The sequence below is a fragment of the Odontesthes bonariensis genome, chromosome 7 (assembly GCF_027942865.1).
Source record: "Odontesthes bonariensis isolate fOdoBon6 chromosome 7, fOdoBon6.hap1, whole genome shotgun sequence".
In the NCBI taxonomy this organism is placed as follows: Eukaryota; Metazoa; Chordata; class Actinopteri; order Atheriniformes; family Atherinopsidae; genus Odontesthes; species Odontesthes bonariensis.
In genome coordinates, this window is record NC_134512.1 from 7,753,309 (window position 1) to 7,774,372 (window position 21,064).

A 21,064-nucleotide genomic window follows, 5' to 3' on the forward strand; every position below is an offset into this window, starting at 1 on the left:
ACTCTGCCACCCATCACCATCACCAACAACGCAGTGTCTGCTGTGAAATCCTTCAGGTTTCTGGGCTCCACAATCTCTCAGGACCTGAAGTGGGAGACCAACACAGTCACTACCATCAAAAAGGCACAGCAGAGGTTGTACTTCCTGCGGCAGCTCAGGAAGCTCAACCTACCTAAGGAGCTGCTGATCCAGTTTTACACCGCCATTGTTCAGTCTTTTCTCTGTTCATCCATCACCGTTTGGTTCGGATCAACCACCAAACAGGAAAAAAACAGACTGCAACGGACAATAAGGTCTGCAGAGAAGATTATTGGTGTCAGCCTGCCCTCCATCCAGGATCTGTACCTGTCCAGAGTCAGGAAACGGGCAGGTTACATCTCTGCAGACCCATCACACCCTGGACACAAACTGTTTAAACTCCTCCCTTCTGCAAGGTGCTACAGAACTCTGTACGCCAAAACAACAAGACACAGGAACAGTTTCTTCCCTCAGGCTGTCTCTGTGTTAAACAGCTAAAACCGGACTTCAGTGTTTCATCCTTGCACCATGCACCAATTTGCACTTCTGATTTAATCTTGTTCTATGTCTATTTTTTTTGTCTATTTTTTTGTAATTGTTGCACTAAAGAGAGTGAGGTGTAACCGGAGTCAAATTCCTCGTGTTTCCACATACCTGGCAATAAAAAGCGATTCTGATTCTGATTCTGATTCTGATTCTTGTAAAGATCATGGTTTTGGTTTTGTCAATTGAAATTCTAAAACCCCACCGAGTGGCCCAATCATCCACAGTACGCACCGCTTGCTGGATCTTGTTCGTCACAAAATCCAGATTTCTCCCTCTCTTCCATAATGCTCCATCATCTGCAAATAATGCAACTTCCACCAAACCCTCAACATCTTTAAAACACCGTTAATCATTAATGAGAACAATAATGGGCTAATTATGCTCCCTTGTGGAATTCCATTCTCAATAGTGTACTGGTTGCTCATTACCCCATTAACCCTAACTGATATTGTCCTGTCAGTCAGGAACTCTTTGACCCACCTGAGCACTCTTCCCCTGAGCCCCATTTGATGTAACTTAATCATTATGCCCTCCTTCCACATCATATCATACGCCTTTTCGATGTCAAAGAAGACAGTTACTACTGACTCCTTGTTCACCTGTGCCTTTCTTACAGTATCCTCTAGCATGATTAACGGGTCCATAGTACCTCTGGCCCTTCAGAACCCACTCTGATAATGTTGAAGTAAGCCTTTAGATTCAACAAATAATAATCCTTTCCATCGTCTTACCCATTTTGAGAGGTAAGAGCTATGGGCCTATAATTACTAGGGATATGTGCGTCCTTACCAGGTTTTTTAATTGGGACAATTACAGATTCCTTCCATCCATTTGGGATTCTTCCTTCCACCCAGACCTTATTATACAAGGAGAGGAGTATTTCCTTCCCTTTGTCAGAGAGATTTTCCAGCATAGCATAACAAATCCTGTCACCCCCTGGAGAAGATTTACCTAGCCTTCTAAGTGCATTATTGAGTTCAGTCATTGTAAATAGCATATTGAGATCCTCCTCAAATACACCTGCACTCGCATCGTTACTTTGATGCCCCCTCACTGTTTCAGCTCTTGCTGCCTTTTCCCTAGGGCTAAGATTATCTGAGCTATGCACCTTACTCAATGTCTTAGCTATTAACTCCGCTTTACCAATACTAGATGTGATTACATTCTGACCATCAGTCAATCCAGGATAGCCATATTCTTTTCCACTCCCTCTCATTTTCCTTATCATGCCCCAAACTTTCTCCACTGGGGTGCCACGGCCCACTGAATTACAAAATTGCCTCCAGCAGTCCCTCTTGGCCGCTCTAACAGTCCTCCTCACAATTGCCTGCGCTTTCTTATTCTCAATTAAGTCCTGAAAACTATGTGTTCTTCTCAGCACCCTAAATGCTTTATTCCAGTCCTTTACTGCTTGCCTACAGTGCTCATTCCACCATGGCACTATCTTGCCTAGTTTTCTGGGCTTAGTCTTAGGAATGGTGGACTCCGCTGCACTAATTATTCCAGCAGTTACAGACCAGCTCAGTGGTTCTACCTCTGCATTAGTGTCTATATCTGCCAACATAACATCGCTAACTTCTCAAAATTTTTCCCACTCCGCTTTCTGCAAGACCCATCTTTCAGTTATAGCTTCTTGTTCAACTACCACTTCAACACCTATCTGAACCTTTATTGGGTAATGATCACTGCCTACAGTGCTAGCCTCTTACCATATCATATCTAGTACCTGACCCATCATTCAAACAAATAATATCCTCCTCATCCATAAATTCTAATAACACATCCCCATTGCCATCAGTCCTATCCCCCCACAGTGAACTATGTGCGTTAAAGTCACCGCACCACATTACTCTCCCTTTTGTGCCTTCCCAAATTTCCCCCAACTGGTTTAAATCCAGCTGCCTACAGGGATTGTAGAAATTTATAATCTCTACACGTTCCGTATCTGTCCAGACCTCTATTACTAAATATTCCAACTCCCTCCCCCTTTTAATTTCCTTGTATTGGATACCTTTTTTGCACAAATGTTACGATTCCCCCACCCCTACCAGTTTCCCTATCTCTCCTGACTGCTGAATACCCTTTAATACTAAAATCCAGTTTGGGGATTAGCCAGGTTTCCTGAATACACATGACTCCAGACTTCGTACTCATACAGTCAACATAATTTTTAAATTCTTGCCCATTCGCTATTAGGCTCCTGGCATTCCATTGCAGGATAATCAATCCCATTATCCAGTACCACCAATACATTCTTGAGATTGATTTATGCCTTCAGCCAGATTCAGGGCATCCCTGACTGATTCCCACCGCATGTCTATAACATTTAAATACCTCTTGGCCGCACCGACTATGATTTGCAGCTTTTCAGTACGGCCGACAGCCTGTGCAGTGCAGTTGATGGCCGAGGCGATAAACAGAACAAAGTCCCTCTTTGAGACAACCATTGTTTCATCATCCACGGATCCACCCTTCTTATTCTGTTCCCCCCCTCTGGCATTTGGCACGTTTGGGTTTGCTATAACCTTCCCCTTTTCCATTGACTTAACCGCTTCTGCGTACGATACTCCTTGAGTAGCTTTAACCTGCATCTTTTTGCTTACTTCATAGCCCCTATAAGCAGAGCTGTGCTCCCCCCCATAATTACAGCATTTCATTTTAGCGTTCGCGTCACACTGCCCATAATCATGCTCCCCACTGCACTTACTGCATCTTTGCTTACCTTTGCATTCATTAGCTAAATGCCCAAATCTTTGGCATTTAAAACACCTGAGAGGTGGAGTAATGTATATCCTCACGTCATAACTCATGTAACCCAACAACACTCTTTTAGGAAGTTCTGGTTCATCAAACGTAAGGACAATGGAAAGGCTGTCGGTTAAAGCTCCATCACGCTTAGTTTTTAGCCGCTTCGCTTCTCTCACCTTTACATTGATTATACTTTCTTTAACAACCTCAACCGATTCGGACAGTGGAATGCCAGATATCACCCCCTTCACCAGTCTCCTGTCAGACGCCACCGTACATTTGACTTCAAAGCCATTTAGTTTGACAACCTTAATTGCGCGTTTTTGTTGTTCCTCGTCCTTGCATATCATCAACAATCCACTTCTAATCTTTTTGGCACTCACCTCTCCAAACGCCTTCTGTAAGGCAACTGTTAGTAAAGCCAGGCTCCAGTCATCGAAGTTAGTCCCTTCTTTTAGCAATTTCACCAGACTTTTATACTCCACTCCTGTCTTCTCCACTCTTGTTTTTTTCCCCTTTTCACCATAGGTATGCGCATTCCCGCTTTTCCGTTTATTTTATTTGAGCCCTCGCCTCAATCCCTAACTCATCCAAAGAAATCAAACTACCATTTCCCCCGCTACTGCCTGACTCTTCCATTGCCTCACAGAAGGAAAAGGTAACAAACATACAAACAGGAAGAGACAAAGACAAAACAGAAACAAACAGTACAAACAAGCACAAAAACTGTCACAACGCTGTGACAATCGTACTATATATGCATAGTCCTACGACTACTATGAATATATAGCACAAGCAGTTAGTACTGCTTGCTTTCAGATGCAGTTGCATATTAGATTGATTGTTTTGGTATGGCCATGAGATTTGGCACTAGCTTCATGTTTATCGTTTCTCCCTGATGGTTATCTAGCAACAGAAGTATGGTGACAATGTGCACAAATACTAAAGATCCATTTTAAGGTCACCTAATTCCTTGTTACAGTTTAATGTTGGCTGGACAGGTTGCTTCAAAAGGGAGAAGAAATCTGGGCAGAAATTCCAAATTTTACAATTACTACTACATTACTGGTAATGGAATCATTTGCCTTTGAAAATGGACTGAGACAAGCTTTGCCATTTCTAGATCAAGTGTGGCTGAAAATCCCTAACTATAACTGATTAATATTCAAAATAAATTTTGTCTTCATCTATAAAGAAATCTACAGAAAAGTTGTAACCTATGGAGATCAAACACAGCAGCTTAATATTCAAAATAATTTTTGTCTTCATCTATAAAGAAATCTATAGAAAAGTTGTAACCTATGAACATCAAACACAGAAAATATTGCACTTTATGTAGCAATGCTTAACTCTGGTGCCATTAGATACTTTGTATTATGAAACACTTTGTTCCACTGTGCTTGAAAGATGTATTTATATGTGATCCCATTGTCTATCATTAGCTATTGTGGGAACTTGTCAAAAGTATCAGGGTCAGTGTTTTCTTATAATCAGATAAGATGGCAATTATTAAATGTTATCTGTTAAAAAAAAATAGCTTGATATGTTGATTCTTAAAGCAGTAAGAAATTTTTTTTTTATTTATATAATACATGGAATTTTTATTTTTAAAAAGGTCAAATTTAACCCAGTCATGATGGATAATAAACTAGAGAACCATGGGATGCAGAAAACATAGATACTCTGTTGCATGCTGCCAAAACTTTTATTGGTTTCCAAGTCTTTGGCCCATGTTTGGTCGATGCATGTTATATTTAGTCATGGATTTCCTCTATAACAACACATATGCTCATGTTCTTAGTAGCTATGGAGGCACAACCCACAGTTCCAAATACTATAGTTTAGTGGGAAAAGTATGAAATTCATGTTGGAATAGTCACAAGCATTCGTTTTTCTTGCGTTAAAAATCAGGGCCTGAATAAAAATTTTCAGTAACGAACACATGCTGTGAAATAACTCATGAACTGCATTCTGTTCACCTTGCGTTGCCAATGTTTTAGCGTTACTAAGCCAACACTTCATTACATAGACAGGTGAAGATGGAGTGTTGATTTAAGAAACTTCTTCATGGGTGTGATCTTAAGAGAGACAAATAACGACAACGGTTGTGACTCAGAACCTTTTGTTTACTCATCCTAAACTGCAAACATCCAAGATATATCTGTATATATAACATGACAGTGCTAGTGAGATATCAGTTGGCTATCTGTTACAGAACAGGGACCATGAGCATAGTCAAGATGCCTCTCGAATGGGTGATACCATGGCTCACTCTGTCCATTGGACTGTCTGCAGCCACCACTAGTAAGTATACAAAAGGCACACACTAACAATAGACCCAGATTGAGCTGCATATATGACTGTGCTAGGATGAAACGTCAATAATGTTTTTTTTAATGCAACTGGAATTTAAACGTATTTTTTTCTTTTTTCAAGTTATGACTCAGAATGGGATCAAATTTCCAGTGATAACAGAGTTTAAGAAAACAGAACATGAAATAATTTACACTTTCAGCTGCATCATAATGGATATTTTTTCTCCCAAAAACTAGAAGTGACACCCTCTCACAACAACCAGTTCTGCAGCACATGGGGAAACTACCATTATAGAACTTTTGATGGTTATTTCTACCACCTTCCCTCTACTTGCAACTACATACTTACATCCCAGTGTAAGGCCGACGATGAGAGTTTCAATATTCAGCTCCAGCGACTGGAGGTAAATGGAGTCCCCATCATCAAGAGAGTCACAATGAAACTGGATGGGGTCGAGTTGGAATTAAACAACGCTACCATCAAAGTCAATGATGAACCGTGAGTATGCTTTTTGTTGATGAGGTTTTCATTTCCAGTTGACATTCTGACTAGAATAGACTATCATGATTTATTTTTCCCCTCTAGTGTCACCATACCATTCAGCCTGGGTGGCATTTCAATTGAGAAAACGTTGTTTTATGTTAAAATTGAGGCAAAGCTGGGTCTGGTCTTCATGTGGAATCAAGTGGACTCCCTCTGGGTATGTTTTTTCATCTTTGCTTTGTTAAATAGTGTCCACCACCTGACCGAACTAAGCTTTTGTAGCTATATTAACCACAATTTGTGGCATTGGAAAACTGAGTTCCATGACACAATCTATACAATCTATACTGAGTCAAAGGCAGTTGTGAAGGTTTAATGCCTCATTAAAAGACACAAAGAATATTATTTTTTCTATTGATTGTGACACCAGTTTTGATAAATCAATAGAGAACACAGTACAATAGTAAGTTGTAACAGTGTAGATAATGAATTATTAGAAGGTTGTGACCTCTGTTTCACACAAAAAAAAGGCACAAACTAAATTAATTATTCACAAAGAAGTAATATTTGATTTTGAAGGGGAACAAAAAAGTAAAATACAACCAATGAATCTTTGACCGTTCAACAAACTCCTCTCACCGTGCATTTTCTTTACACAGAAACAAATCATCAGGTGATGTTTGAAACATTTATTTTGTCTTTCACCTTTTGTTTGAAATGGTTGAACACCAGAAGAAAGGCAGGTTTAGCAGAATTCTTTACACAAATTGTGCCAGGAGAAAATGTATTCATACGAGATCTTATTTGTTTTTTACAAATCTAAATTTTACCTGCTTTAAAGGTGGAGTTGGATCCAAAGTTCAAGAATCAAACGTGCGGCCTTTGTGGCGACTTCAATGATGCTGATGTTTCCACTAAAACAGATCTTGAAGATTTTTCTGAAATTTGTAAAGTTGATGATCCCAATGAAAATTGTAACGCCATCACCTCTGAAGTCACGCACACTTGTGCAAATAAGGTATGTGAAACAGAATGTTCTTGTAATAATCTTACATGCATCCTTTGGAACTATTCAAATACATGATTTAATCTGACCCACAGACAGACCTTTGTGAGAACCTCCTGACTGGATCTGCATTCCACAGCTGTCAAAGTCGGATTGATACCGATTCCTTCATTGAAGCTTCTAAGAAAGACATATGCTACTGTAACAGCAACAGCTCTTCATGCTACTGTTCAACCGTGTCAGAATACTCTCGACAGTGTGCTCATGAGGGTGGGAAACCACAGCAGTGGAAGACCAAACAACTGTGTGGTGAGCACTGAAATAAGAGCTGTCGATTTTCAAGAATTAATGTTTTGATTTTGGTTACATGAGAAGGGCTGCCTCTAAATTTTAATCACTTTTTGTGTGTTGAGTAGCAAAACAATGCCCTTTTAACATGGAGTATAAGGAATGTGGTAGTCCCTGTACTGACACCTGCAGCAACCACCAAAAAAGCCAGCTGTGTGACAAGCACTGCATAGATGGATGCTTCTGTCCATCCGGTAAGTTCACCAGTTTAGAAAAATACATATATTGTGGTATTTGATCCCCCAAAATAATTGTTGTTGACATTCCTGAGTGCTAAGTTGGACAAAACCCGTTCTTCTAGTTAGAGTTTGCACATTCAGAGTCAACAACCGGGTTTTCATTGTTGGTTTTGATGTGAATTTAGAAGAAGAAGAAGAAGTGAATGTGAATGTGACAAGCAAAAAAGCAAACAGTGCGGGCTATACTGTCTCCATTTGGCAACACAAGACAGCCTTGTTTACGCTCTACAAACCGGTCATTGAAACATAATCTAACTCGTTTTTTGCACCCTTTTAAACATCACTTTATACTTGCTTCATTAGTGAATAGAAACCCAGCTAGTATGTACTGAAGCCATAGCACTAGATTAAACCTTTTGTAAATGTGTAATCATCCCCATGACTTAATAATTTATCGTTATGCATAATGATGTTACCAGGGATGATTCAGCAATACTTTGACAGTCCTATACATTTATTAAGGGCAAAGTATTTTAATTGAAGCCCATCTCTCTGATGCTCATATAAAAATTTTGCATATTACCTACAGCAGGTAAATGTTGATGTACTCAGTTTAGATAACCAGGTGGCTGTTATGCATGAGCAGGCTTGTAACCAAGCAGATCATCAAATATGAGAAAAAGTTACTTTTGTTCAAGTTCTGCTTTAAGCCTTCACTATTTCCACACTGAACTTTACAACAAATTGCATTCCAAACACAAGACAATGAAATAAACACATATACAAGCTAAAACTGTTCTCAACAAAACCAACTAAGTCTAAGAATCTTGGTGCAATTAAAATTTGATTCAGATTGAACAGAACAGAACACTGGTCAGTCCTTAGATATTTACCACTTAACATCTGGAATGACCACAAGCTGTGCGATACATCACTTTCACGTGGAATTGATCAACATTGTCGGCTTGTGTCACTGACAAATAAGGGATGCATTTGTAGAGGAGTGGATTCCTCTACAAATGCATCCCTTATTTGTCATTTATTTCCAGGAATACAGTGCCATACTGTCTGTGTTAATCCAGAATATGACATTTAAGATGAATGTGCTGGCTGATGCCTCCAGTCTTACCAAACTCATGTATGAGACAGCAAATCATCAAGTTGTGGACAGTCACTTCATTTGCTTTCAATCTGGTGTCCAAAACCCACCTGTGGTCCCATCTTATCTTGTCAGATTTTTTTTTTTTTTTTTTTAAGATAGCCTTTTTTAGCCCACATATGACTTTCAGGATAGTGGTCACAATACATAATAACTATTGTCTATACAGCCTACATCTGTGTCAAGAGTAGTTTCACAACTTTGTGAAATTAAACTTAACGTAAATGTGTGTTAGTAAATTCTGTGGCTTCACACAAGATTTCATCATATGGAACACAAAATACAAACCTTTTTAAGTTTGTTGCATGGCGTCGATAGTAAAATAGTGTCAATTGTTTTTTAATAGTGCAGTTATATTTTTGTCAAGTGTTATATATTTTTACAACTTTACCTTACCATCTTTTTCTTTCTAAATCTGAAATGATGCTGTTATTTCTCTCTTGCTTCAAAGCTACCAATCCACCTCTGGCTTAAGACTGTGTGTAAAGGTTGGTTCAAATCTGAACCAAAACATTAAATCATCAAAAACACAATACATCATAATCAAACTAGCCAATCGATGCAGATGTAGACCTGCAATGCCCAAGTTCTGAGAGGTTAAATTACAGATCCTGCCTGCAGCACAACATTTCTGTACCTACATAACAGAGACGACTCTTGTGTAGATATACTGTTGGTTTAATACTAATTACATCACTATGTTTCTCCCAAGGAACTGTGTTTGACGACATCTCACAAAGTGGGTGCATCACTGTTGATGAGTGCCCCTGCTTTCACAATTGTAACCGGATGGACTGGATGGGAGCAAGGGTGCAATAATGGGGCCAGGACAATGGGGGGAGCTATGGGATTTGCTGCTGTGAAATACTGGGTTCATGGGGAGAAGAAGAGGAACCTTTAAAAGCTGGGCCTGTTGAGAGCCCGCGGCCTTGGTCTCCTTTGTGTCAGCAGTGGGTAAGGTGGATGGTGTGCAGTTGAGTTTTCTGGTTTGCTTCGAGTAATTTATGTGCTTTTATGTTTGATATTGCCTTCTGTGATTGTGCGGTGGTGATGAGTGGTTTGCGTTGCATTTGCTTTAACAAGAGCTAAGTGTAGTGGTTAGTTGAGTGCCATCATGGAGCCAGAACAGCCTTAAGCTCCAGTCTCTAGGGATGGCAGCTGAAGCCTCATGAAGCTTCCACAGGGTTCATCTGATTGCGCCAGTAAATGAACCAAAGTTTTGGGGCTTTGAAACCACACAGAACAGCGACATCTGGTGGTGCACTGCAAGTATCATCTGCTTCAACCAGCCTCGTTGTCTTGTTATACTTTAATATGTACAAAATAAAAAGCGTAAGAGAAAAATAATTGTGTTTTATATGAGAAGTGCTCGTGTTACATTGTGAATGATAAGTATAAAGTGAGAGGGGATGGGCTTATGGTGTGATTAAAGGAAATACAGCTCATTAGGTAAACATACATTGATACTCTAAATGTTATAGAACTACCAGGCACCGTACATTGAAACCTTTATCTTACACAATAGAAAATGGTTGTGCATCCATTACAATCATATCCACCAACACAGAATCAAGCTTTTGCTTCCTTGACACAAAAATAAAATTCTGCATATCAAGAAAATAAACGCAGGGTAAACTTGTAATATGCTGGTTTCGAACTCATAACCTTTGGATGCAAAAACCACTATGCTAATCACTGAGCTATCAGTAAAGTGACTGTTTGCAACCACCATCCACATGATGTCTAGTTAAAGACATCATCAATAGCTAAGAATAATAGTACACTTTAGTTGTTTTAAATAATTCAGAGACACTTTGCATAATAAACACACCTTTCTGTCAGAACACAGACAGAGAGGCGTTTGGTACACGGGACACAGCTGTGTAATAATGGCCGTAAGCGCTTTGTTTGTGATATGCGCTAAATAAACAAGTCCAAAATTAATGTATTGTCCTACATAACTTTGATTCTTAAATGTGCTGCCCCCTTATTTTAAGAAGAGAACTATATTAGCATGCATACCCATAATAATAATAAAGCTTATATTTACAGTTGAAAAACAAAAACAAGCAAACATCTTACGTCACACAATAGTATATTGTACAATAGTATCACCTTATTAGGAGAAACCAAGCTGAAGTGATCCCAAGCCACAGAACGTTTCTTGCCAGAAGCCATGGAAAAGAGCAATGAATTCAATTAAATTCTGACAGGGCAACAGAACTGGTCGGGAAACGTCGTTTGGGATTCATTCTCGTTTTATAGAGAATAGCGCGCCCAAGTGTTCAAACGATGAGAAACCTCTGAACCTATACTGAACCGTGGTTCGACCAAACAATGCATTCAGCGCTTCGGACGTCATCAATCACGTGATCAGCGCCATTTGATACATGCCCCGTGCCGAACCACTCTGCTTCACGAAGATAAAACAAGCGCCGCTTTCTTAACTGTTTTAATGTTAATGTTAATGAACTTTACCAGTTACCGGGGACTGCAGGCTGTAGCCACTGTGTGCACCTATTACTGGGCCTTTTTGTGTGACAATTGACTTGTGGGTAGCCATTAGTAGGTATTGAGCGCCATGTTTGAATTTAGTGTGTAATGCTTGCAGTGGTGTCATTTGTGAACCTGAAATATCTATGTACTTTGAACTTTGTGGTTTGCACTCTCCGTTTGGATTTTATTTATTCCCTGTTACTGACTTGGTGTTTTATCTATTTAAGGTCCCAGTGGTGAGTGGCAACCTCTGACTCCTCCTTCCTCTCATGAGCTTGGTTCTAAATAAATTGTAAACCTTTGGACACTTGACTCTTCATTGTCTTACGTTGGTCGACAGAATCTGGTTACACAATGGCCTTTCATACAAACCTGGGGAAACTTACTTTAGGGCTTGCAAAAATTGGTAATTTCTTCATTATGATTTTGAAGTTTACAAAATGCATTTCTTTGATGGTACATCCAATCAACTTGCTGTCCAATTAAATTGTCTGTTCTCAGCGCATGTGCTAAGGGTCAGTGGAGCTGTCAAGATGTTGACTGTCCCGGTGTCTGCTCTATCATGGGTGGCTCTCACATCTCCATCTATGATGACAAAACCTATAGATTCCATGGTGAATGTTCATATGTTTTATCCAAGGTGAGGAGATTAAATAGAAAACAATGCTGAAATGAATGACAAAATAATAATCTTGTCACCAACAAACAGATTCTCACTGAATAAAAAGGGCAAAGAAGTTTAAAATTAAGTGCATTTTTTGTTCTCTTGACTTTAGGAGACTAATGGGACTTTCAGTGTCCGTGGTGATTTGAACAATTGTGACGGATCAGAAAAATCCACTTGCCTGTCTGCAGTCACTTTACAATATCAGAAAATGGTAGAATATCTAAATATCTAAAACTTATTCCTATCATTCTCCTCTCGGAAATTGTTTTATTTCGTTACCTTACCTAATTAATTTTTTCCTGCAGATAATTGACATTAAACCTAACGGAGAAGTCATTTATAACAAAGGTGTCTCAAAACTTCCTTTGTTCACAGGTGAGTGGTTAGAACTTTGCAGTATGTCAACACCTAATAAAACACAATATTTGGATGAGTTGGCTTAAAATTTGTTCAATATGAAAATATCTATCTTCTCCCCACAGATGACATCACAATCTTCAGCCCATCTACATTCTTCATTGTAATCCACGGCACCTTTGGGTTTGATCTTGAAATCCAGCTCGTACCTATTATGCAGGTCTACATCAAAGCAAATGTTTCCATAAAGTGAAAACTCAGTGGTACATTTTTTTTCTTTTTTCAAATCAAATTGTCAAGTGTAAACCTTTTTACAGTGATTGTTTTTGGTGGTTCTGAAGTCAAAGTATCATGATCTTTATGTAGGCCTTTGTGGAGATTTCAATGATAATGAATATGATGACTTCAAAACTACAACTGGATTGATTGAGGGAACACCTGTGACATTTGCCAACACATTGAAGACCAGAGCAAGCTGTCCCGATGTGAAAAACAGGCTTGGAGACCCCTGCTCTTTCAGCATTGACAGGGGTAGTTCTCTGATATCAGGGTCTGTTTTTGTAATGCTATTGTTCACAAGTCTTCACCAGTCAGCAAGTTTAATCATTTATCTTTTATGTAGAGAAATATGTCAAACACTATTGCTCCTACCTGTCACAGCAACCTGGGATTTTTTCACATTGCCATTCTGAAGTTGACCCAAAAGAGTATGAAGAAGTAAGCAATCATGTATTGTGGTGCAATGCATACCATTAAAAACAATGGCTGCTTTAGCAGTATTAGATGACTTTGCAAATGGTGCAATTTGAAGAGAGCGTGTGTTCACTAGACAGAGAGGATTTGCTGGCACATGATGGCGACTCATTAGCCGTTTTGAGGGAAATCCTCCTAGAACTGTGCGCAGAGCTGCGGCCGGCGTGGGAGCGCAACACAACGAGGAACCATGTGCTGCCTGTGCCCACAGGTGATGTGCGCACTGGGGTTCCAACCGGGGCATTCCAGGGGGAGCTGGCCAACCGATTGGGACTGTGCCATTCTACCATGAGCCGAGCCATGCCAGGCGTGTGGGACAGAATTATCCGCATCTCAGCCACGTATATCAAATTCCGGTAGCGGCTCGTGGTCTGGAAAATAGGCGGGGCAGATGATCTGCGTTATCAAAATGCAAGCTTTTATGGAGCATACGCAATAGGCCAATAGTCTATGCAACCATACGCAGGGGGAGATGTGCGCACTCGCATAAAAGTCTGCCATACAACAAACACAAAAGCCCCATGAAAATGAGCGAAGAGAAAGTTTGTGAAAGGAATTAATACTGCCTACATTTCAATTAGAGGGAAACTTGTCGCAAAGCATTACCTAGCATGGCTAATTTCATGGCACAATTCAGATGCGCCTTGCTGGACTCGTGTTTTTTTGCCTTTTCCGAAAAATGCTTCATGTCACACACCGACAGTGCTCCACATATCCCCTTGTCCCCCCGTGCCAGGCGATTGGAAGAGCAAGCATGGGAAAACAGAACATTTTATTCCTATTGGAACAACCAGAGAGCCAGGGCTTTTTGTCATACCACGCACGGGAAAACGTCCGATTGAAAGACCTACCCTTATCCATTGTTTGCTGAACTATATTAATATCAGGTTTATGGGGGCCGAGGTTTTTAATAGCCAATTTTGTTCCCAAATCTAGTCTTTCAAATGAGTTCTCCAAGAGAAACTCAACGCCATTGAGTACAGGTTCGATGCTAGCAGCCATGGTTAAAACTTCACTCACTGTAGCCTACTATCAGACTGACTCGCTCCTGAGCTTGTGCAGAGTAATATAGCAGTAGGCGGGACAGTGTGTAGCAACGTTTTTAGCTAGTCTTGGGGAAACCTAAGCTAGCAGACAAGTAACCTACTGTACATGTACGAAGCTGTCAACACATTGTTTACTGTCTCAACATTGCTTTGCTCATCAAGCTAAGATATTTCATTAAATCACTCCCAGTTTCCCATTTTGCAAAGACTTCGTTCACAATCACTTAAACTTTGTAAGATAGCAACTATAAAGTAAAATCTTTACCTACCACAAACATGAATCCGGATTAAACAGCCAATATCCATCATCAAATCCGACATAGTTATCCGTTTTATCCAACAAGTTTGTAGGGGAATTTGGCGGCACTGAAGTTCCCACTGGCTAGATGGGCGGAGTAATATATTTCTTAAACTCTTTGAGTCCTTTCCATGTCCAGGGCAGATCATACACCTGCCCCAATAGCATCTATACAGGCGCGCTAAATGTAACATGATATTATGCTACGTAGGGGCCTACAGTGATTCTGATTGGTAGAATGTGCTCGAGAGTTCGGCGGGGCCGGGCTTAGCTGAGAGCAGACCAGGCATCTGCCCTGGCCAATGGCCATAGATCTAACGTTAAGCAGCCACACTGGAGGTAGGCTATATTTCAGCGAAAATAAAAACAGATTCCACTCGCAAAGTCCGTCACAAGCCACAATATGGTGTAATACGATTCCCACTGTGATTGAAGTTGAAATAAATATTTTATCTATAATTTATAATTATCTATATTTTATCTATAAAAGAAAGGTTGGGGGTGTGGAAGGCGGGGCTCTGCCTATCCTGCCCAAATACAGCGGCCGCTGCTGTCATATTCCCACAATGCAGTTGAACAGGCCAACATTAAAGCTCAATTTGAAGCGAGAGCCGGTTTTGTAATCGGAGCTATCGACTGCGCACACATTGCTATAAAAGCGCCATCACATGATGAATTTGTATGTTAACAGGAAATATTTTCATTCGATCGATGTACAGATCATATGTGATGCGCAAATGCAATTAACCAACATTGTGGCGAGGTGCCGTGGTTCAACGCACGATACATACATTCTGAGTAACAGCATCGTTGGGAACAGACAAGCTGGCACTGTGCGCGATGGTTGGCTTCTTGGTGAGTAACTTTATTCGTGTAATTGTCCTAATATTATTCCCCGTGACGTGCATTAAGTATGTGCGCCCCCAATTTCTATCCTGTCTTCACAGCATCATAGTCTGTGGTTAAAGTTAGTTTCTTGCTGTTTTTTGCTGGTTAAACTTCAGCTTAAGATCTTTCTAACAAGCCCCTGATGGTCTCTGTGGGCAAAGAGCAGTGTCACCCATAGTTGCCCATAGTCGGCGGTGGGCAGCCACACATCCACCTTGAAGTCGGACCACTTCTTCTTCACCTCTGCTTGTGTGCGCTTCTCTGACCCCACAGCATTGACAGCCTCGCACTCGCTCTCCCACCCACACCTCTTGCATTTGCTGCTTATGCCGGAGGACAGCGTGCCAAAGAACACATTTTTGCGGGCCTCCACTTCAGAAAGTAGCACCAACATCTCGCTTTCCGTAAAGTTCTCATTTTTTCCCGTCTTATTCATTCTTTTTTCTTTATTTTCTGATCGTGCAGCGAGGGGAATCGCAGGTGCAGGGCTCATTTAAATAGGATTTGCAAATTTAAGTAGGGGCGTGGACAGGGAGGAGTCGGGTGCTCCGACATGTGCGCTCAATTCCACGTTGATTGGGATGTACAAACGAAATGTGCTTGGATTGATGCGTGCGCACAGATAAATACATCCGACGTTGGAGGTCATTTGGGTTTGAGCGTAGGCCATGTTTCAGTAGGAAATCCATGTACCAAACCCTGGCCTCTATTGCTCTTTTGATTAGGGTCTGTTCTTGAGATGTTAGTGCATCTGTGCCGTCTTTCAGACAAGCATTTTCTAGCCACTGATAGGACTTCTCGATATCCGCCACCTCTTCAATCTGTTGGTGGTACATGCCATGCAGAGGCTTATCTTTCCACGTTTGTTCCTCCTCGGCTTGCCTGGGTTTCAGTAGCCTGAGACTCACTTCTCATACGCATCTTTCTGATGTATTCCTGGATCTTTGTTGTTATCCTATGACTCTGACGCTCACTACTCCCCAGCCTCCCTCCTTCCTCTAAGTGTACAATCTCAGGGTGCTGGACTTGGGGTGAAACCCTCTGTGCATTGTGTGTTATTATGCCAGCAGGGTATCTGATGACTGGAAGGGCATAGATGTTAATGGATCAGACTTTGTTCTTCCAATTCATTGTCTTTTGCCTGTGGAATCCCAAGGTATTTATAGCTTATATAGATACCTTGGATATCCTCAATGTCTGTTATGGTCTGTCTGATCTTACAGTCTTGAGTGACAGTCCTGCCGATCAGTAGCTGTACTGTTTGGTGTTACTCCCAATTCCCCTCTGGGCTCAGTTCGTGTATTGAGCCATGTGCCTACTCATCTTGTCCGCTATGATGCGTGACAGGAGCTTCCATGTTGTGTCGAGGTCCAGGTTATTGACTTACCTCCCTCATGACTGGCTCGCCCTTGCCGTAGCATCTTTGTTGTATCCCTTCGATCTCTAGGTCTGATACCAGATTCCATTTCTTAACATTAGAACACTGGGTCAGAAGTAGTTTCTTAGATAGTTTAGATGTTAGTTTTTAAAGTATCTATTTGTCCCACATCCTCTGCATATATCCCCTCTCATTGGGATTGTTGGAATAGTAGCATTCCAGCAATGTGAGATTATCACTCTATTCCATGAATGTCTTGTTCCAGTAGCCCACTTACCATCATTATGTCCTAGTCCCCCAACACTTGACATGGACCTTGTTAATCTGGGCAATGTCCAAGCTGGCATGGCATTAGTTCTATGTCTCTCAGTCATAAATATCGATGTTGCTGGAGGTATGCCCTGACTGAGAAGCTTTATAACAAGGGTGGCGACAATACCACTATGCCAACCTGCTAGCTATATACATATGTATATATATATATATACATGTGTATATATATAAATATATTTCACCCTTCCCGTTTCACAGTGAAACATTTCTATTCCAAAGACATGCATGCAAGCATCTGTGTTTGTGCCACAGTGGCATAATGTGTTTAAAACAGGTCAAGAAAAAAAATCCTGACCTGATCATATCCATGATCTTATCGGTCGTAGCACACTTCCGTCACCAACTGGGTGATCAAACCATCCCCCATGCATGCTGCGTAATGCCATATATTTCTTTGTTACTATTGTGATGCCTTTTTTCTCTTTTGTCAGCTCTATTCTGTGATTATTACAATTCTGATGGAGAGTGTGAGTGGCACTATGCACCATGTGGAAGACCATGCATGAAGACATGTCGGAATCCATCTGGGAAATGCTACAATCATCTTCCAGCATTTGAAGGTAAAAATGACATGAGAAAAACACTGTATAGATTTTTAGGGTTGCAATCATTCAGCAAGGGCTTATGATTTTGAATGTTTTTTTCAAATAAAGCCCATGATACAATTAGAGTTAAGCTAAACTGTGACATTGATACTGACATTTTAAATGGTTATCATCTGCTTCCACCACTCATAGTGGTCCACAAGGATTTGGCTAGACTTTCTGTGTGCTCCTATTCTGTACTACTTTTGTAATTTACAACAAAATTTACTTTCTTAAGGCTGCTATCCAACTTGCCCACCTGAACAATCTTATTTGGAGGAAATCACTATGAAGTGTGTGTCATTGGAGGAATGTGGCTGCTATGATGATGAAGGAAAGCATTATAAAGAAGGGGAGTCCATACCTTCAAAGGAAAACTGTGACGTGGTGACGTTAAGGAAGATGGCTGCTTGAGAAACGAGCTCCGGTATCATCGCCACTTTTTTAGCTGTTTTAGCCCTAATACTGGAGATAACTGTTAGGAATTTTTAGATTTTCGACTTTATAACATCCCTAACAAGCGAAATAATGCCAGAGACGACCGATAACGTTAGTTCAGCTCGACAGCACCCATACGACACGAGGGCTACGGCTAGCCAGGCCTCTCTTGCTGGCGCAGATGAGAGCACGAGTGGTACTGAGGCGCCATCTAACATGGCGATTATGGGGTTTCTCCAGCAACTCGCGGAAGACCAAAAGACAAATTTTGCTGATATCCGGAAGGATTTGTCGGAGACACGGAGAGGCATTTCGGCCGTCGAAGAAAAGCTGGCGGATGTTTTAACCAGAATAACCAGCGCGGAAGCCCGCCTTGACATGCTGGAGGACGCTGAAAAACAACGCCATGACCACCCGGCGGCACCTGCATCGGAGGTGGAGAAACTGTACGCCAAATTGACCGAGTATGAGGACAGAGACAGACGTGTTAATCTATAGGCTAGTGACAATGGCCCTAAAATGTTGAGATACCCCTACCGGAGGTAGAACCAAACCCAACAATGTTTTTCCTCATCTCAAAGGTCTCCCATACATGAAATGGATTCTTGGCCAAAATTATTTTAATACTAAGGCAAAAAAATTGACACATTTTGATATGTACCTCCAATAAAAAGTTTAAAAAAAAATGTGACCTCTCCGTATGGGTGTTAAGACCTCAAAAGTCATGCAGAAAATTAACAGAAGCCCTGAGAGCTTTGGGACTTTGCACAGTTGTGGCCAGGGAGTCACTGCAGCTTTTGGATGTTGATATCTTGATGTATGAAGAAGATGTAGACCAATAAACACGTGCCTAAAATAGGCGGACAATGAGGAAAAAATGTGTCTATGGAGAATGTTATCATTTCCTTTATGGTTGCTTTGCTCATGATGATCATAGCAACACATATCATAGCTCAAATGAAAGGTGAGGTTGTGCTGAATCCGGCAATACCAAATATGTATATATGATATGAGTATTGAAGATGTTATTTTACCAAAAGAAGGAGGTGTGCTAAATGACGCAAAATGAATCAGTGACAGCCTCCAGTCCTTTATCCAGTGATATAAAAGACCAAAGCTCTGCAAGCTCTGGTACCCTTTAGATATTTAATAATGTAAGGAGTTAATACTGTATAGCAACACACTGTAAAATAGAATTAATAGTGAAACAAAGTTAGATTTTGAACAATGAGGTGTTTTTTTTAAACGAGATTTAGGAGGCGGGACTGCAATTTGGCATTGACGAACGTTTTAATAAGAACTTAGATGAACTTACAGAACAAGTTAGGTAAATCTACTCATCCACATCATCTTCTGTGTTAAAGTGGGTCACATTTTGACAGTCAGGGAAGCATGAGCAAAAGTTAGTGCATGTTAGTCCCACTGCGAAGCATTGACATTTGGTGCCATCATCGCATTTGCATTTGCCTTTACAGTAAAGATGGGTAATGTCCCTGACTTCCTTCGGTGCAGCGTCCTTCTTGAACATGACCGGTTCAACTGACCCATCTTCTCTGAGTCTCCATCCCCTACCTACTGGGTCCCAGAGCTTCGGCTTTGGCAGGTGGCTGTGTCGCCACACTGCTGTCTGGTATAATGCTCTCTCTACATGTTGTTCAAAGGCATCCTCTGTCGGAGGGAGATTTGATGAACAAACGTCTGTGGTAGAAGCCAGGGTGTACCTCAGCTCATCCAGATTGGTGCAAGGCTGACCATCCACCCTCCCATCCCATCCAAGGTATCCTCATTCTGATCAAAGTTATCAATTGCTGCGTCAACAATTCCATGTTCAGCAACTCCGGTGAGGCCTGTTGGTATATAGACGCCTCGCTCTATCCTTGATATCTGGTCTGCTGCCACAGATGTGAGGAAATGCCGTACCTCTGTATAGGAGACACAGTGCCCCATTGCACTTAGTTCATCAATTAGAGTTTTACTTCCAAACTCATGATGAATCAAAATAGCGAGGCCGAGCGTGATTGGAGTCTGGATTTGACGGCTCTGCCCAATGAGATCATGACAGATTGCTATCACAGACAGATTGTCCTTACAACCTGGGTCGTCATCACATGTTTGGTATGCTTTGTGGGCACATGAATCAACACATCAGTTCACAAAATCATACAGGGTGTTTGGTACATACTTGCTACAGTGAGAGCGCGATAGATGATCACTGTTGACATATGATTTACTGTCATGTTCTACGTGCTCCATGCTTTTCCTCAATATTTCTGCGGCCCTGTGTAATATCTGACCTTCAGACAGACTTGTCTCTGGAATGGTTGTCTCATAATCTTCTGTTTGCATTTCAGTATCTTCTCGGAGTTGAGCAGCTTCCCTCAATGCACATCCCACAGTCAAAGTCTCTGAGCACACTAGATCTGACTTTCCTGGACGTGGAATAAACACCAATCTGTCTTTGTAATGCTGCATCAGTTTGCCCTTTAGTTTCCAGAATCTGTATTTTTGGATTAAAGATACATCATCCTCTTCAGAAATGAGCATCAGTATGTTGTCATAGCTACTACTCAAATAACTGAGAGTCGTCACTTTCATTTCCTTAGACAAAACTGTTTTATCAATTTCTTCAGTAAGCTTGATAAAGGCTTTGTCATAGACAGATGTTTTCTTTCCTGATTCATGTCGTCGTCTTGCTGCCATTATGTTTCTTTCAGAGACGTAGTGTCCAAGGCAGCTTTTGTGGTATTTTGCGTCATATGCAAAGAGATCTGGGTATGAAAGCATTCGAAGGTGTACGTCGTCATCAAGCCTTTCAGAAGCTGCGTGAAGGACCTTCTCTCTGGTACTCGCCCCTGTACTGGTTGAAATGGCTGTCAGAGGCTCTGGCCTAGTGCTGGCCTTGCCACAAATGAAACAATCATTCCGTATATCAAATGACGATGTAGCGCCCCTATCCAGCCTCCTTGGCACAGATGTGCATGTAGGCCTACTGTCAACATCTGCGACTTCATGTTTTTTTTTGT

At 41.1% G+C, this 21,064-nt stretch overlaps 2 protein-coding genes across 2 annotated transcripts; both read left to right on the plus strand.

Moving 5' to 3' along the window:
* Positions 1-5,523: 5,523 nt before the first annotated feature.
* Positions 5,524-11,195, plus strand: LOC142383670 (mucin-2-like). The gene is made up of 7 exons (XM_075469316.1): positions 5,524-5,616; positions 5,865-6,126; positions 6,214-6,328; positions 6,953-7,129; positions 7,213-7,426; positions 7,534-7,659; positions 9,516-11,195. The coding sequence occupies exons 1-7, from the start codon at positions 5,538-5,540 to the stop codon at positions 9,620-9,622; spliced, it is 1,080 nt and encodes a 359-aa protein (XP_075325431.1). The 5' UTR covers positions 5,524-5,537; the 3' UTR covers positions 9,623-11,195.
* An 11-nt stretch (positions 11,196-11,206) lies between these two features.
* On the plus strand, positions 11,207-18,515 carry LOC142383671 (mucin-2-like). The gene is made up of 7 exons (XM_075469317.1): positions 11,207-11,705; positions 11,801-11,939; positions 12,076-12,177; positions 12,272-12,341; positions 12,449-12,543; positions 17,451-17,579; positions 17,842-18,515. Exons 2-6 carry the CDS (start codon positions 11,862-11,864, stop codon positions 17,523-17,525), a joined length of 420 nt encoding a protein of 139 aa, XP_075325432.1. The 5' UTR covers positions 11,207-11,705; positions 11,801-11,861; the 3' UTR covers positions 17,526-17,579; positions 17,842-18,515.
* The last annotated feature ends 2,549 nt before the right edge of the window (positions 18,516-21,064 follow it).

Coding starts and splice junctions, on each gene's coding strand:
- LOC142383670 (XM_075469316.1), top strand. CDS start 5,538: ATGAGCATAGTCAAGATGCCTCTCGAATGGGTGATACCATGGCTCACT. Junction 5,617..5,864: donor ACTGTCTGCAGCCACCACTA/GTAAGTATACAA, acceptor CCCAAAAACTAG/AAGTGACACCCTCTCACAAC. Junction 7,130..7,212: donor CGCACACTTGTGCAAATAAG/GTATGTGAAACA, acceptor TCTGACCCACAG/ACAGACCTTTGTGAGAACCT.
- LOC142383671 (XM_075469317.1), top strand. CDS start 11,862: ATGGGTGGCTCTCACATCTCCATCTATGATGACAAAACCTATAGATTC. Junction 11,940..12,075: donor GTTCATATGTTTTATCCAAG/GTGAGGAGATTA, acceptor TCTTGACTTTAG/GAGACTAATGGGACTTTCAG. Junction 12,178..12,271: donor CTTTACAATATCAGAAAATG/GTAGAATATCTA, acceptor TTTTTCCTGCAG/ATAATTGACATTAAACCTAA.